The 12389-nt window shown below is 40.7% G+C and overlaps 1 protein-coding gene across 4 annotated transcripts in view; it reads left to right on the plus strand.

The window, feature by feature from the left end:
- The window catches only part of LOC140911581 (tubulin polymerization-promoting protein family member 2-like), a 105895-nt gene extending 93709 nt beyond the window's left edge, over positions 1-12186 (plus strand). For 2 of the 4 annotated variants that reach the window (XM_073344899.1, XM_073344900.1), the window contains exons 3-5: positions 11030-11206; positions 11390-11543; positions 11926-12186. In XM_073344899.1, the coding sequence (XP_073201000.1) occupies positions 11030-11206; positions 11390-11543; positions 11926-12108 (514 nt within the window). In that variant the 3' untranslated portion in view covers positions 12109-12186. Of the gene's footprint in view, positions 1-5534; positions 6122-9288; positions 9517-11029; positions 11207-11389; positions 11544-11925 lie in introns of those variants that run through there. The other 2 variants (XM_073344901.1, XM_073344902.1) reach the window with 2 other exon arrangements.
- Positions 12187-12389: the final 203 nt, after the last annotated feature.

The raw sequence follows: 12389 nt of genomic DNA on the forward strand, positions 1-12389 counted from the left end.
TTGGGTCCCCCTACAGGAGGGAGATTTCAGACTCTATGCTCATTCATATCTTGATCTCTTTCTGAAAAGTTTACAATCTCAGTCTCTGTTTGATGGCAGCTGCAGCCTTTTCATTTGCAAAACACAGTTTATTTTCAAATGAGTCATTATATTTCCTACCACTGATGGAAACATAACGAAATCTCTGTTTTATTTTTTCATTGATATTCCTTGATGGAAACATATTAGTGTTTTAAAATCCCCCAAATGGCTAAACAAGCATTACTTCTGCTTTTGGAACTCACAACAGATTGTTAACAAAGTAATATTATTTCCTACACACAGTGCAAGGAGTCTACACACTGCAAACAGGGAGTTCTAAAATGCGAGCTAAATCGTCTTGTGTTGTGTAAGTCATGCTATGCTCAAGGCTTATTAACTGGGATGTTGTAAGTAGTTTTTTTACTTTTCACGGAGTGCGAGGTGAGATGATATAGCAGAAGGATAAAGTAATACAGACTGCAGATATAAACTTTTACAGTAACTTTGTTTAATAGCTACCTAAGCAAGGTCAAAGCTCTGTTTCCATATAGTAATTGAGCTTTGATCTTTATGCATTGACATTAGAGAATGTTGTTATTTCATAGATTAAAGAGGAAAAGTTAACAGAATGCTGTCCATTAATTATTTTATAGTTTGCCATTTTTCTTTCTTCCCATTACCTGAAACACATCCTAAGAAGCTTGAAATAACATTCTTCAGGGTTCAAACATGTCAGTCCAATCAATGGGAAAAGGAGAAAAAACAATAGCTATAGAAGGGACATTAAGGACCAGTTTCATGTCATGTGGGTGTATCTCTGTTGGGGGTCCCGCATATTTGCCTGTAAGGACATTGGGTGGCAACCTGTTCACACTACAGATAGGTTTCCAAAAGCTTGAAAGCATCTAAATTTTCCATAGGCTTAAGTGTTGGGTCTAAACTGCAAAATCCCACTGAAAGTCAATTGGACCTGGGCTCCTTAGGCACTTCTGTAATTTTTACCTCTTATAATTTTTGTTAAAGTGCTTGTTTTTGTAAACAAGAATGTAAGCATTAAAACAATATTAACATAATCTTTCTTGTACATGAAAACCAAGCTTCAATGACTGCTGATAAAACATCAGTGTCTGTACTAGTACGGTAAGTACAGTACAAAAGGCATGAAGAATTTAAGATATGCGTCTTTTAGATTAGTGTTGAAAAACTGCCAAGGGTCTTGTGCATACAGAAAAATGCTGTTGGAACAACATCCATATGACTGGACTTGTTGAAACATGTCCAAACCAAATCACTCATTACCAGATGATTTCATCCAATCAAGTCTGAGGCTAGTGCAGTTTTGATTATGGAGGGAGCTAATATATCAAAACAAGAAAATAGACTTCAGGAGCTAAATTAATTCATAGAATATCAGGGTTGGAAGGGCATCTAGTCCAAAACCCCCTGCTCAAAGCAGGACCACTCCCCAACATTTTTGCCCCAGATGGCCCCCTCAAGGATTAAACTCACAACCCTGGGTTTAGCAGGCCCATGCTCAAACCACTGAGCTATCCCTTCCACTTCTGTGATTTAACTCCAGGGAAGCAGGATTACACTACGGATGAATTTTACTAACATCATAGCATGTTTTTTTATTATTGTGATAAATTATTGTATGCCATCTTTCTTAAGAGGTTAGCTACAGCCTTGTGAAGGCCAGTCTGGAATTATTTAATAGTTTCTCTGTACCTCAGTAGATTTTCAACAAAGGGCATGTCCACTTAGCACTTGGGTAGTTAATGGCCATGCCAGCATATTGATTAGACACTGTAGACCAAGTTCGACTCTGATTTATGCCCATGCTATCCCATTCAAAACAAATAGGGATACAGGGTGCAGATATTGTCCTGCCTTCTCATCCTGTGTCTTAAGGATCTATCATCCGGCTGCAAAATATTTACTATGGGCCCCTCAGCCTGAGAGAAACTTTTATCTTTTTTCCCTTGTGGGCAGGTTCCTGGGGAAAAGAATTCTTCCTGCTCCCCAATACAACCAATGCAAACCAAAACCAGTATTCCATTCAAGTGAGTAGGAAGAGAAGGAAGCAGTATAAGGAGTGTCGATAAGTACGTGAGGGCTGCTAACCCTAGGCTGAGTTTGTTAGGCCCGAGGCCTCCAGGCTGCATTGAGACAAGGGCAGTAAAGACACTTTGAGAAGTATTGTAGCATCTACACAGTTTGAAACTTTTAAAACCAAGGTTCTTAAGAACAATTTCACTTACTACGTTTCCGTTGCTGTCCAGCACAGTCAGGCCCTGGTCTTCTTTAGGGCCTCTAGGGGGTATCATAGTAAGACTACTACTGCTAAAAATAAGGGAAAAATAAAAGGGGGAAACTTCATTTAAGTGTTCAGAATTAAGAACTGTACAGTGAAAACTGAATATTGTTTTCTTTTGGTCATGTTCCGTAATAACAGTACAAGAGTACTTGTTGACATCGATGTCTGTGAAACAAAACAAAAAAAAAAATGCAAATACATCTTCACACGGCATGTAGTTAACGTTAGCCTTCATTCCAGCACTCACAGATCATCTGGTTCCTTTTTGATCAGAGAAGTCTAACTTTCTGATACTGTTAAACACATCTAATGTTTTTCATTTATTTATTGTTACTAAGAGCACACTTTACAGACCCTGGCCACTAGAATATTTTCTGAATTATTTTTCATTGGATCCTGATTCATATTTAATGAATATTGATTATGTTTTTAGTCACACTAGTTCACAAAGTGGAAGCTTGAATAATTAATATTTGCACTCCTCTTTGTACTGGGATCATCAAATATTTTTTTTTTACAGTTTATAAATAAGGCTATGGGTATTTTTAGTAAAAAGAAAAGGAGTACTTGTGGCACCTTAGAGACTAACCAATTTATTAGAGCATAAGCTTTCGTGAGCTACAGCTCACTTCCTCAGATGCATATCGTGGAAACTGCAGCAGGCTTTATATATACACAGAGAATATGAAACAATACCTACTCCCACCCCACTGTCCTGCTGGTAATAGCTTATCTAAAGTGATCATCAGGTGGGCCATTTCCAGCACAAATCCAGGTTTTCTCACCCTCCACCCCCCCCCCCCACAAATTCACTCTCCTGCTGGTGATAGCCCATCCAAAGTGACAACTCTTTACACAATGTGCATGACAATCAAGTTGGGCTATTTCCTGCACAAATCCAGGTTTTCTCACATCCCCCCCACCCCCATACACACACAAACTCACTCTCCTGCTGGTAATAAATTGGTTAGTCTCTAAGGTGCCACAAGTACTCCTTTTCTTTTTGCGGCTGTTACTCTGAAACTTCTAACACGGCTGTTACTCTGAAACCTGGTATTTTTAGTGTAAGTCATGGACAGGTCACGGGAAATAAACAAAAATTCATGGCCCGTGACCTGTTCATGACTTATACTAAAAATACCTGTGATTAAATTTGGTGGGGGGAGGGGGAATGCTGGAGGAGCATGGGAGGACCCCTGCAAGGGGGGGTGCCCATGGCCAGCAGCATCAGCTGCTGGTTGGCGGGGGACCACTCCTGGGGCCATGGACTGCGGCTGCTCCAGCTGGCCAGGGACTGCTGCCTGGGGTCACGGATTGCGGCTGCTCTGGCTGGCTGCCTGGGGACCATTGCAGGGGCTACAGGAGCAGCGGGTGGTATGGCTGTCCCTGGGGCTCCTCCAGCGGCTGGTGTGGCTGTCCCGGGGCCACCTGCGCAGGTGGCCCCAGAGCCCTGGGGTCAGCCACCCTGGTCCATGGAGAAGTCATGGAGGTCGTGGAAAGACATGAAATCCGTGACTTCTGCAACCTGTGTGACAGACATGGGGCCCGAGTTATAAATGATGAAATGTTCTTTTTAATAAAAAAAATCTTTCCCCTTACCAGAGGTAAGCAGAGTCTCACTTTAAATAAAACTGAGTGCCCTGTATGAAAGTTCAGCCTATTTGTGGCCAGTTAAAGAGTATTCTCTCTGAAGCGAATTGCAGAGTCCTTTACAGATTCTGTTTGACCAAAACTCAAGGCAAAAATCAGCCACCTCTCTATGTTCTCAATGTCTGATACTATAGATCAGTGATTTTAATAGACTTGTAGGGGTGCTAGTCTCAGGAAATTGGTCATTGGAAAAATATTTTTATTTTTTTATGGAGGGGAATGCACATACTATGGTCAGTGTCCTTAATACACAGGTTAGAATGGACAATTTCTGATTTATTTCTGAAAGTTAATTGGAATGGGCACCTCCAGGACCCAAGGACAGTAAGAGAAGGTCATATACCACACACTGGTTTTCGAATGCTGGTCTGGGGCTTCTTTGCTCACCATGAGCTATCTTGTGGCATTTACACTGTATCATTACGTCGAGGGCAGAGGAGTGCTTTCCTACCCAGAAAGAGCACGAGGAAAGACTGTCTTTAAGAGTTTTGCCAGGGGATTGGCCCATGAAGAAAGGCTATACCCAGATTTAAAATTTCTACTAAAACACTGTCATTATAATCCCATATGTTTAGGGACTACAAACCCTGTGATGATAAATTTCCCCTCTGAATTAAAATTTAACCTCTGAGCCTAAGAAAGGATTCATTTTCTGTAACATAAATGGAAAATTCATTATGAGAATTAAATTCTAAACCATAAAATAAAATAATATTAGGAGCAACTAAGTGTTTAATCTATTTTGCCTTATCTTAATTTCTGACAAGCTGTTTGTCACTTTTCTAAGACTAGGATTTTCTCTTCCTAAAACTCCGTAAATCCTTTCCTATAAAAATGGGTAATTATGCCCTGCTCATGATCTTGCTTTTACTCCTATAAATTTGCATCAAACATAGTATATTTGTTTACCTAGGCAGACATGATCATTGACTTTCTAGATAGGACAGCATATCACTCCACTGTACTTCACTTTGATTAAAAGTAAAACACTATGTAAATGGTGTTTCTGTTTAGAGTTTAAAAAGGCTAAGGTTCAACCTCAAAATACAGTACTGTTGACCTCAACAAGGGACAGGCTCAAGACACAAAACATACATCCACGTCTGCATCATGATTTCAAACTTCTCCATAGTTCAAAGGTTCTTGGATCTGCACTTTTGATTTTGGTCCATCTGAACTTTGAACAGCTCATTTTGATTGATTTCAAATGTTTAATACAGTTCTTGGGATTGTCAATATGTTAATGCCTTCATTCAAACAATTTCTCTGATCATGGCACTAAAAAGAATTTATGCTATAAACAGCTGCATGTGAAAAGAGAGGTTTATGTGATTATGGTCATAATTCAGAAAATATAGAAGCTACATAGTAATTTGGAATTAATTTATTCATAACAGCAGAAAAACATTCTTCTTGCATATTAAAGATTTTGATACTTTAATCTTTCTCTTTTCCTGAATTTCTGGTGTTCTGTATAACATGTATGCATTATTTTAGCATTGTAAGTGCCCTAACTATTTTCTTTTTTAGGCTCTACAAAATGTTTGGGTCTCCTTTAAATAGATTATCAGAATCCTCACAATGATATCAAAGCTGTCCTCCAACTTTCCTGAATAATTGTGTGTTTGAACAGAATCCTGAATTATACTGTTTCTTTAGTGGCTAAGCATTTTACTAGTGCAGATTCATCCCCTTACCTAGGGCTGAAGGTTGGGCAACCTACTGCATCCTTCATAATTTGTAAAGTTTTGAAAAAGTTGTTTTTTTTTGCTCTGGAAAGCGGAGATGTGGACATTGTGGGACTTCTTTAAAGAAGTCACAAAGGAGGGCCTTTTTTTGTGATCCTTCTCAGTGGCAGAAATAGAGCATTAACTTGTTCTCAGCCTCGTGTCTTCAGTGTCTGTCCACATGAGATTCTCATCTCAAACCTCACTAAACGGAGTTTGTAAGAGGCTGGCAGCAGCTCAATACTTAACTAGTTACATGGTACCAAATTTTGCACTCTCTTGTATAGACTTTGTTGAAAGCCCTGGATCTGCTGTAACTTCACTGAAGCAATGTAACTGGAACATTTTGAAAATTATTTTTCCATGTGATCTGTCTTCTTTAGACAAGAAAAGATGCTCTTTACAGGTAGGTCCTCCATGTTAAATGGATTAAGAACAGACTGACTGACAGGTGTGAAAAATAGTTGTCAATGCGGAATCATCATTACGTTGGGTGTGTTGCTAGTGGGTTTCTGTAGGGATTGGGAGTAGACCAGGTACTAGTTAACATTTTGATCAATGAGGTGGAAGTAAATATAAAACCAATGCTGATAAAAATTTACAGATGACACAAAGATTGGGGGAGTGGTAAATAATGAGGAGAGGAGGGCAGTTATACAGAGTAATTTGGATTGCTTAGTAAGCTGGCCCTAGTCAAACAAAATGAGTTTTAATACAGCCAAATGCAAGGCTATACATTTCGGAACAAAGAATGCAGGCTATACCTACAGAATAGACAACTGTATCTTGGAAAGCAGTGATTCCAAAAAGGATTTTAGGCTCATAGCAGACAAACAACAGAACACAAGCTCCCAGTGTGACGCTGTGACAAAAAGAGCTAATATGATCCTTGGAAGTATGAACAGGGAAAGTGTGACTAGGAACTGAGAAGTGAGAGCAATACTGGAATACTGTGACTGTTCTGGTGTCCACATTTTAAAAATGATATTGAAAAATTGGAGAGGACGCAGAAAAGAGGCACAAAAATGGTTTGAAGGGTTGAAAAAAATGCCTTACATTGAGAAAATTAAGGAGCTCAATCTACATAGTTTATCAAAAAGAAGAATGAGAGCTCGCTTGATTACTGTGTGTAAGTAGCTTAGTAGGGAGAAAATACAAGGAACTCATTAATCTAATTTAGCAGAGAAAGGCCAAACAAAACAAAATAAAAAGCAATGGCTGGAAGTTAAATTCAGACAAATTCAAATAAAAAAACAAGGCAACATTTTTAACGGTCAGGGTGATTAACTATTGGACAAACTACCAAGGGGAATGGTGGGTTCTCTACCTCTCGATATCTTCAAAGCAAGACTGGATCTCTTTCTGGAAAATGTGTGTTGGTCAAACACAAGTTATTGGGCTCAATACAGGGTAAAGTGGGTGAAAATCTCTGCTCAGTGTTACATAGGAGGTCAGACTAGGTGATCTAATGGTCCCTTCTGGCCTTAAAATGGATGAATGCTGGTGACACTAGATCTAAGCAATCAGGTGTAGGTTGACCCAAATATATTACTAAATTCATTACATGGTACTATCTAAGCACTTGTTTAAATTTAAGGTCTGATCCTGCACCACTGAAATCAGTATCGGTTTTACCATTGGCTTAACTGGGAACATGATCAGGCATTTTCTCTGGGTAAATTATAGTTAATTTACTTATCCACTTGTGCCTCCTCAGATGTTTAGCCAATAGGAAGCTTTCTGGTTGTACAAGGTTTCAAACAGTTCAGTTAACATTGCTGGAAAGATAAAATCAAACACCCAAGGAATACAATGCTCAACACAGTGGAACCCCAATCCTGACTATGGCCTCTGAGCACTATTGTAATCCTAATAAATAATAATACCAAAGTCAGGTGGATTTGTGAAACTCCCTGAAGCCACAACTATAATCTCAGAAACATCTCACCGTTTATTCTTACTAAGAAGTGGGTCTTATCTGTGAGTTTCCAGACCTCTGAGCCGAGTAAAAAATGGATACAGCTTTCAGTTGTAGAGCTAAAACAACTCCAGACACATTCTGCTCTTGTATGTGAGTGTGGGGCTGCCACTAATGGAATGCTTTTATAAAAACTGTTTCCACATAAGTGATAGTGAGGAGTATTGTACTGTTTGGCTCAGTGTATAGTGTGCTAGTGGTGGTCATGGTTGAGATAGGAAACGGTTATGTTGTTGGGTGAACTGTCTGGAGTTTCCCATTTTAGAGGAGCACTGTTTATGCCTTATAATATTCCTCCCCATCCAGAAAGTTAAACTTATATGTGTTTTAATAACAAAGGCCCCATGTATTATGCTACATAAACATGGACTAAATTTGTCAGAAATGCTTATCTAGAAATTGCCAGTTCTGCGCATGCATGCTGAGGGGAACAGAAACCTTGTGTAATGGTTTCTCTCTGATATTCTAGCTCCTGGACTAAATAACGGTCACTTGTGCTAACTAATATTACCACACAGGCTATCCTAGCCTGGATTAAACTGGCATGGAGAGGACTGCTGACTACATTACATTGAAGTACAGATTATACTCTCCTTGTAGTATGAAGCAACCCCCCAACGTACATGCTGAGGTGCAGTACTGCTCTGAAACATGAATAACAATAGCATTGTGGGGATTTCATATTCTGTCAATGACTTCTAAAGCAACTTTGCCCAATTTATCAGTCAAAAGATCTCCTTCAAACTGCAGTTGGTTTCTTTCTTTCTGGCACACCATTAGGCACAGGTTCAAATATATCTTCAGTAATAACTTTATTATAACTGATATTTTAGAGACAATGGGATTGCATGTGTTTTATGGAGGATGGAGTTTGGCCTGCAAATTTTCCATTCTTACAGCACATGCAGCAGAAGGAAAGAACCCGCTTGACTTTCACATCCCAGGCTGAGTTTGCAATCTTTTGACTTGTAAAGTGAATACATTTGATTTGGAATCACTGAGAGATAATAAACATGGAATCCCAGGGCTTATTGTATTGATTACATCCAGGTGAAATATTTTTGGTAGAAACTTTTTGGGAAGAAAAATTCAGATTTTTGTGACACAAAAATGTTTTGCAAATTTGCGTCAGTTTTGCCAAATATTTCATTTTGGGAGGGAAACAAATTCTGAAAAAATCTAAACTTTTCATTTTGACATTTTTGAAACATTTCATTTTATGGTTTGTAATAACTTTTCATTTAAAAATTTCCTGTAATTTTATCTTTCACAAAAATAAAAAAATGTCTAAAGCTGGTCAAAATTCAGCATTAGGTTTCAACTTTGTCAAAACAAAACCTGCAATGATTTTTTTTTCTTTTTGAGCTGTAGATAATTTACATTTTTGGTCCAACCTGAAATTTGTTTTTGTTTACTTTTCAAAATTGCCAATGAACCAAACAATTTGTTATTTTCAGTTTTAGTATAAATTCCTTTTTCAGAGTATAATAAACTTTAATGGATTGATTCTCCTCTTGTTACACACAAATTATTTCCATTAACATTAGTAGGAATAATACACATGCATAGATGGGTGAAATGAGTCGTCATGTGCATGTGACTTCAGAAGGGAAAAAAATCCATCTCTTGTTTTTTACTCTTTTGACTTAGAGAGCTGCCTTATTCTACAAAGTTACTGTTCTGGAAATTCACCTAACTCTTTCGAGGACAGTAAGTGCTGGAGCCAGAAGCACAAGGAAAGCCACCTCTTGATTGATTTCTACTAACTGTTTGGGCTGTGAAGAGCAGTGATAAGCTTTCTGTGTGTTTAGGAATGAGTGATGGTGGGTTTGAAGACACTGGGAGTTTTTCTGTTTACTTCAATGGAGCCAGGCTTTCATTCCGAGGGTTTTGGCATTAGGGGATGCTCCTGGGCAGGGAATCCATTTCCTAATTTTTTCCCAAATAATGTTGTAAAATAATATGTAGTTGGGTATAAAAATTTCTCATCCTTCAACCCAATTCCCCAAATACCACCACTGATGTCAGCACTCAGGTGGGTGGGCAAGTGATGACATCACAAACAACTGATGAGGTTACAATAGGTGGTTCAGCCTGAAACCCCAGTCTCTGGTGCTGATGGCTTAAAGTAGTTGACCTCCTCCCAAGAGAAACACGCAACAAGCAGACAAAGGGCCAGGAATATCTGCACACTCAGGTTAGCCCAGCCTCTGGATAAGGAGTCAGTATTAGAGGGGAAAGGGATCAGTTCTGATTTTAGTTATCCCTTGGACTAAATCCAGAGACACTACATTCAGTAAATTCTTTTGGGATTTCAGATGAGTGTCTCTGGATATACCCAGGTGAGCAATCTGGTTCTTCCTTAGAGTTCTGGAAGCACTGGGAGTACTTTAAAAACCCTATCAGCCCCAAAGAAACTTGAAGGACAGAACCAGTGGGTGAAGGGACGTGGGTGTCAATAGGACATGATGGAAATTTCCAAGAAGCCTAAGGAGCTTAGACACTCAAATCCCTTTAAAAATCAACAGAATTGGAGTGCCCAGCTCCCTTGTATTGCTTTGAAAATCCTGGCATTTTCTCTCTCAAGTCTAAATCCAATAGTTCTTCGTCTGAATCAATTGACAATTAATGGAATATTGACAAACGGTCAGAAGAGGCTATAGAGCTATGTCTGGGGAATTAGTGAGAGGGAGAGTTTGATTGATCTGGGTTTGATTTTAAGCTCAGCCAAAGACTTAAACTAGGATTTTCAGATCTGCCTAAGGGGATTTGACAACCAGTCTCCATTTAATTTTAATGGGAATTGGATGTCCTAATTGCTTAGACAGCATTCAAAATCTCAGACTTCATTTCTCCATCCCTTAGTTCTCCATCGATAAAATGGGAATAATTCCCTTCCTCAGAGGCTAAATTTAGGGATATGGTGAGGCTCAGATACTATGGTAAGAGGGGCCTAAATAGGGAGCTATGGTCTGACCTACCAACTTCATTCACTGCGGGGAGAAAGCAGACCATGCAGGAATCTTTGGGTAGAATCCAAAGAGCTGGAGCTCTGACTATGGTTGTGGTTTCCAAAGCTGTCCAGAGGATTTAGGCTGCCCAATTTCTATACATTTTAATAGAATAAGACTGACACACTCCCTCCCCACAAATCCCAACTCTCTAGAAATAACACCCACCCATTTCTTTTCTCTCCCCAGACACCCCACTCCTAAATTCCAGTTGTCTTTATGTAAATATCATTATGACCCCAACAACATAGTCTCAGGGTGAAGGGGTTGTAGTGGTGATGTCTTGGTGGGGAGGCCCAGCCTAACAGTCTCCCTCTTTCCCTAGCTGGAGGATGTCGGAGTTGGAGAAAGCCTTCCGTAAATTTGCCACGTATGGTGACACGGCTGCCACTGGCAATGATATGACGGGCAAGAACTTCTCCAAGATGTTGAAGGATTGTGGCGTAATGGACGGGAAGGCCGTGACCAGCACCGATGTCGATATTGTGTTCAACAAAGTCAAGTGAGTGGGCAATGGAGAAGAGATGGGAGCAACAGATAAGGGAGGGAAGGGAAAAACAAAGAGAGGTGAAGAGCTCATTCCCCAGTGTGATGAGTATAGTGGGAATGTTCTGGACCTTTTGCTGACACTGCAGCTCCCTGGCCCAGTGGTAACTTCCCATGTCTCTCTTCCCTCTCACTGCAGGACCAAAGGCGCTCGCACCATCAACTTCGCTGAATTCCAGCAGGCCATGAAGGAACTGTGTAGCAAGCGGTTCAAGGGCAAGTCTCCTGAGGAGGCCCTGCAGGCTGTGTACGCACTGATGGAGGGCAAGGAGCCAGCCAACGTGGGTGTAACGGTGAGTTACCAGCTCTCCCTAAGGTGTCCCTAACCTGGCACCCCCTCACTTCCCTGCCCCAGTACCAGATCTCCCTGCCCTCTGTACAGACCCTACTTGGGGCAGGAATGAACCTGCTCTGAGGTCTCTTCTTTTCTTCCACCTGCCCAAGATCCCACTTCACTCAGGAAAAGAATGAGCATAATGTGAGGCATCCCACCACAGAGATAACACCCCACTCAGGGCAGGAACTAACCTAATGTGAGCTTCATGGAGATATTACATTCCCCGGAAGCAGGAATGAGCCCAGTACAACCCCCACACAGGCCCCAACCTTTGGGATAGGCCTGAAACTATTGTGAACTCCACCCTCAATTCCGCTGACTTTTGCTGTCTCTTGCAGAAAACCACCACAGCTGGTGGGGTTGATAGACTGACAGACACCAGCAAATACACAGGCTCCCACAAGGAACGGTTTGATGAGAGCGGCAAAGGGAAAGGGATAGCTGGACGTGAGGACGTGACCGATAGCAGTGGCTATGTTGGGGCCTACAAGGGAGCTGGCACCTATGACAAGAAACACTAGAGTTGGCACTGCACCTTAGGAAGCCCTACACCCTGTCATCGCCTGTAGGCTAGGAGGGAGGCCATTAAACATCTCATGCTCAGTGCACCTTGGATTCTTTGTGTGTGTTACTCCTGAGGGAATACTGCGCCACTCCATGCACACAGAATTCATGTCCCTCACCGATTTCTTTGCTTATCTGCAGAAAAAATGACTTCTGACAGGGAAGCAAAGGGAAGCCTCAAGAGCAGTCATGTGCCCCTCCCCAGCACTGCAGGTGTGTTGATTCGGGCACCCGGAAC

This window comes from Lepidochelys kempii, chromosome 5, assembly GCF_965140265.1.
Source record: "Lepidochelys kempii isolate rLepKem1 chromosome 5, rLepKem1.hap2, whole genome shotgun sequence".
Classification (NCBI taxonomy): Eukaryota; Metazoa; Chordata; order Testudines; family Cheloniidae; genus Lepidochelys; species Lepidochelys kempii.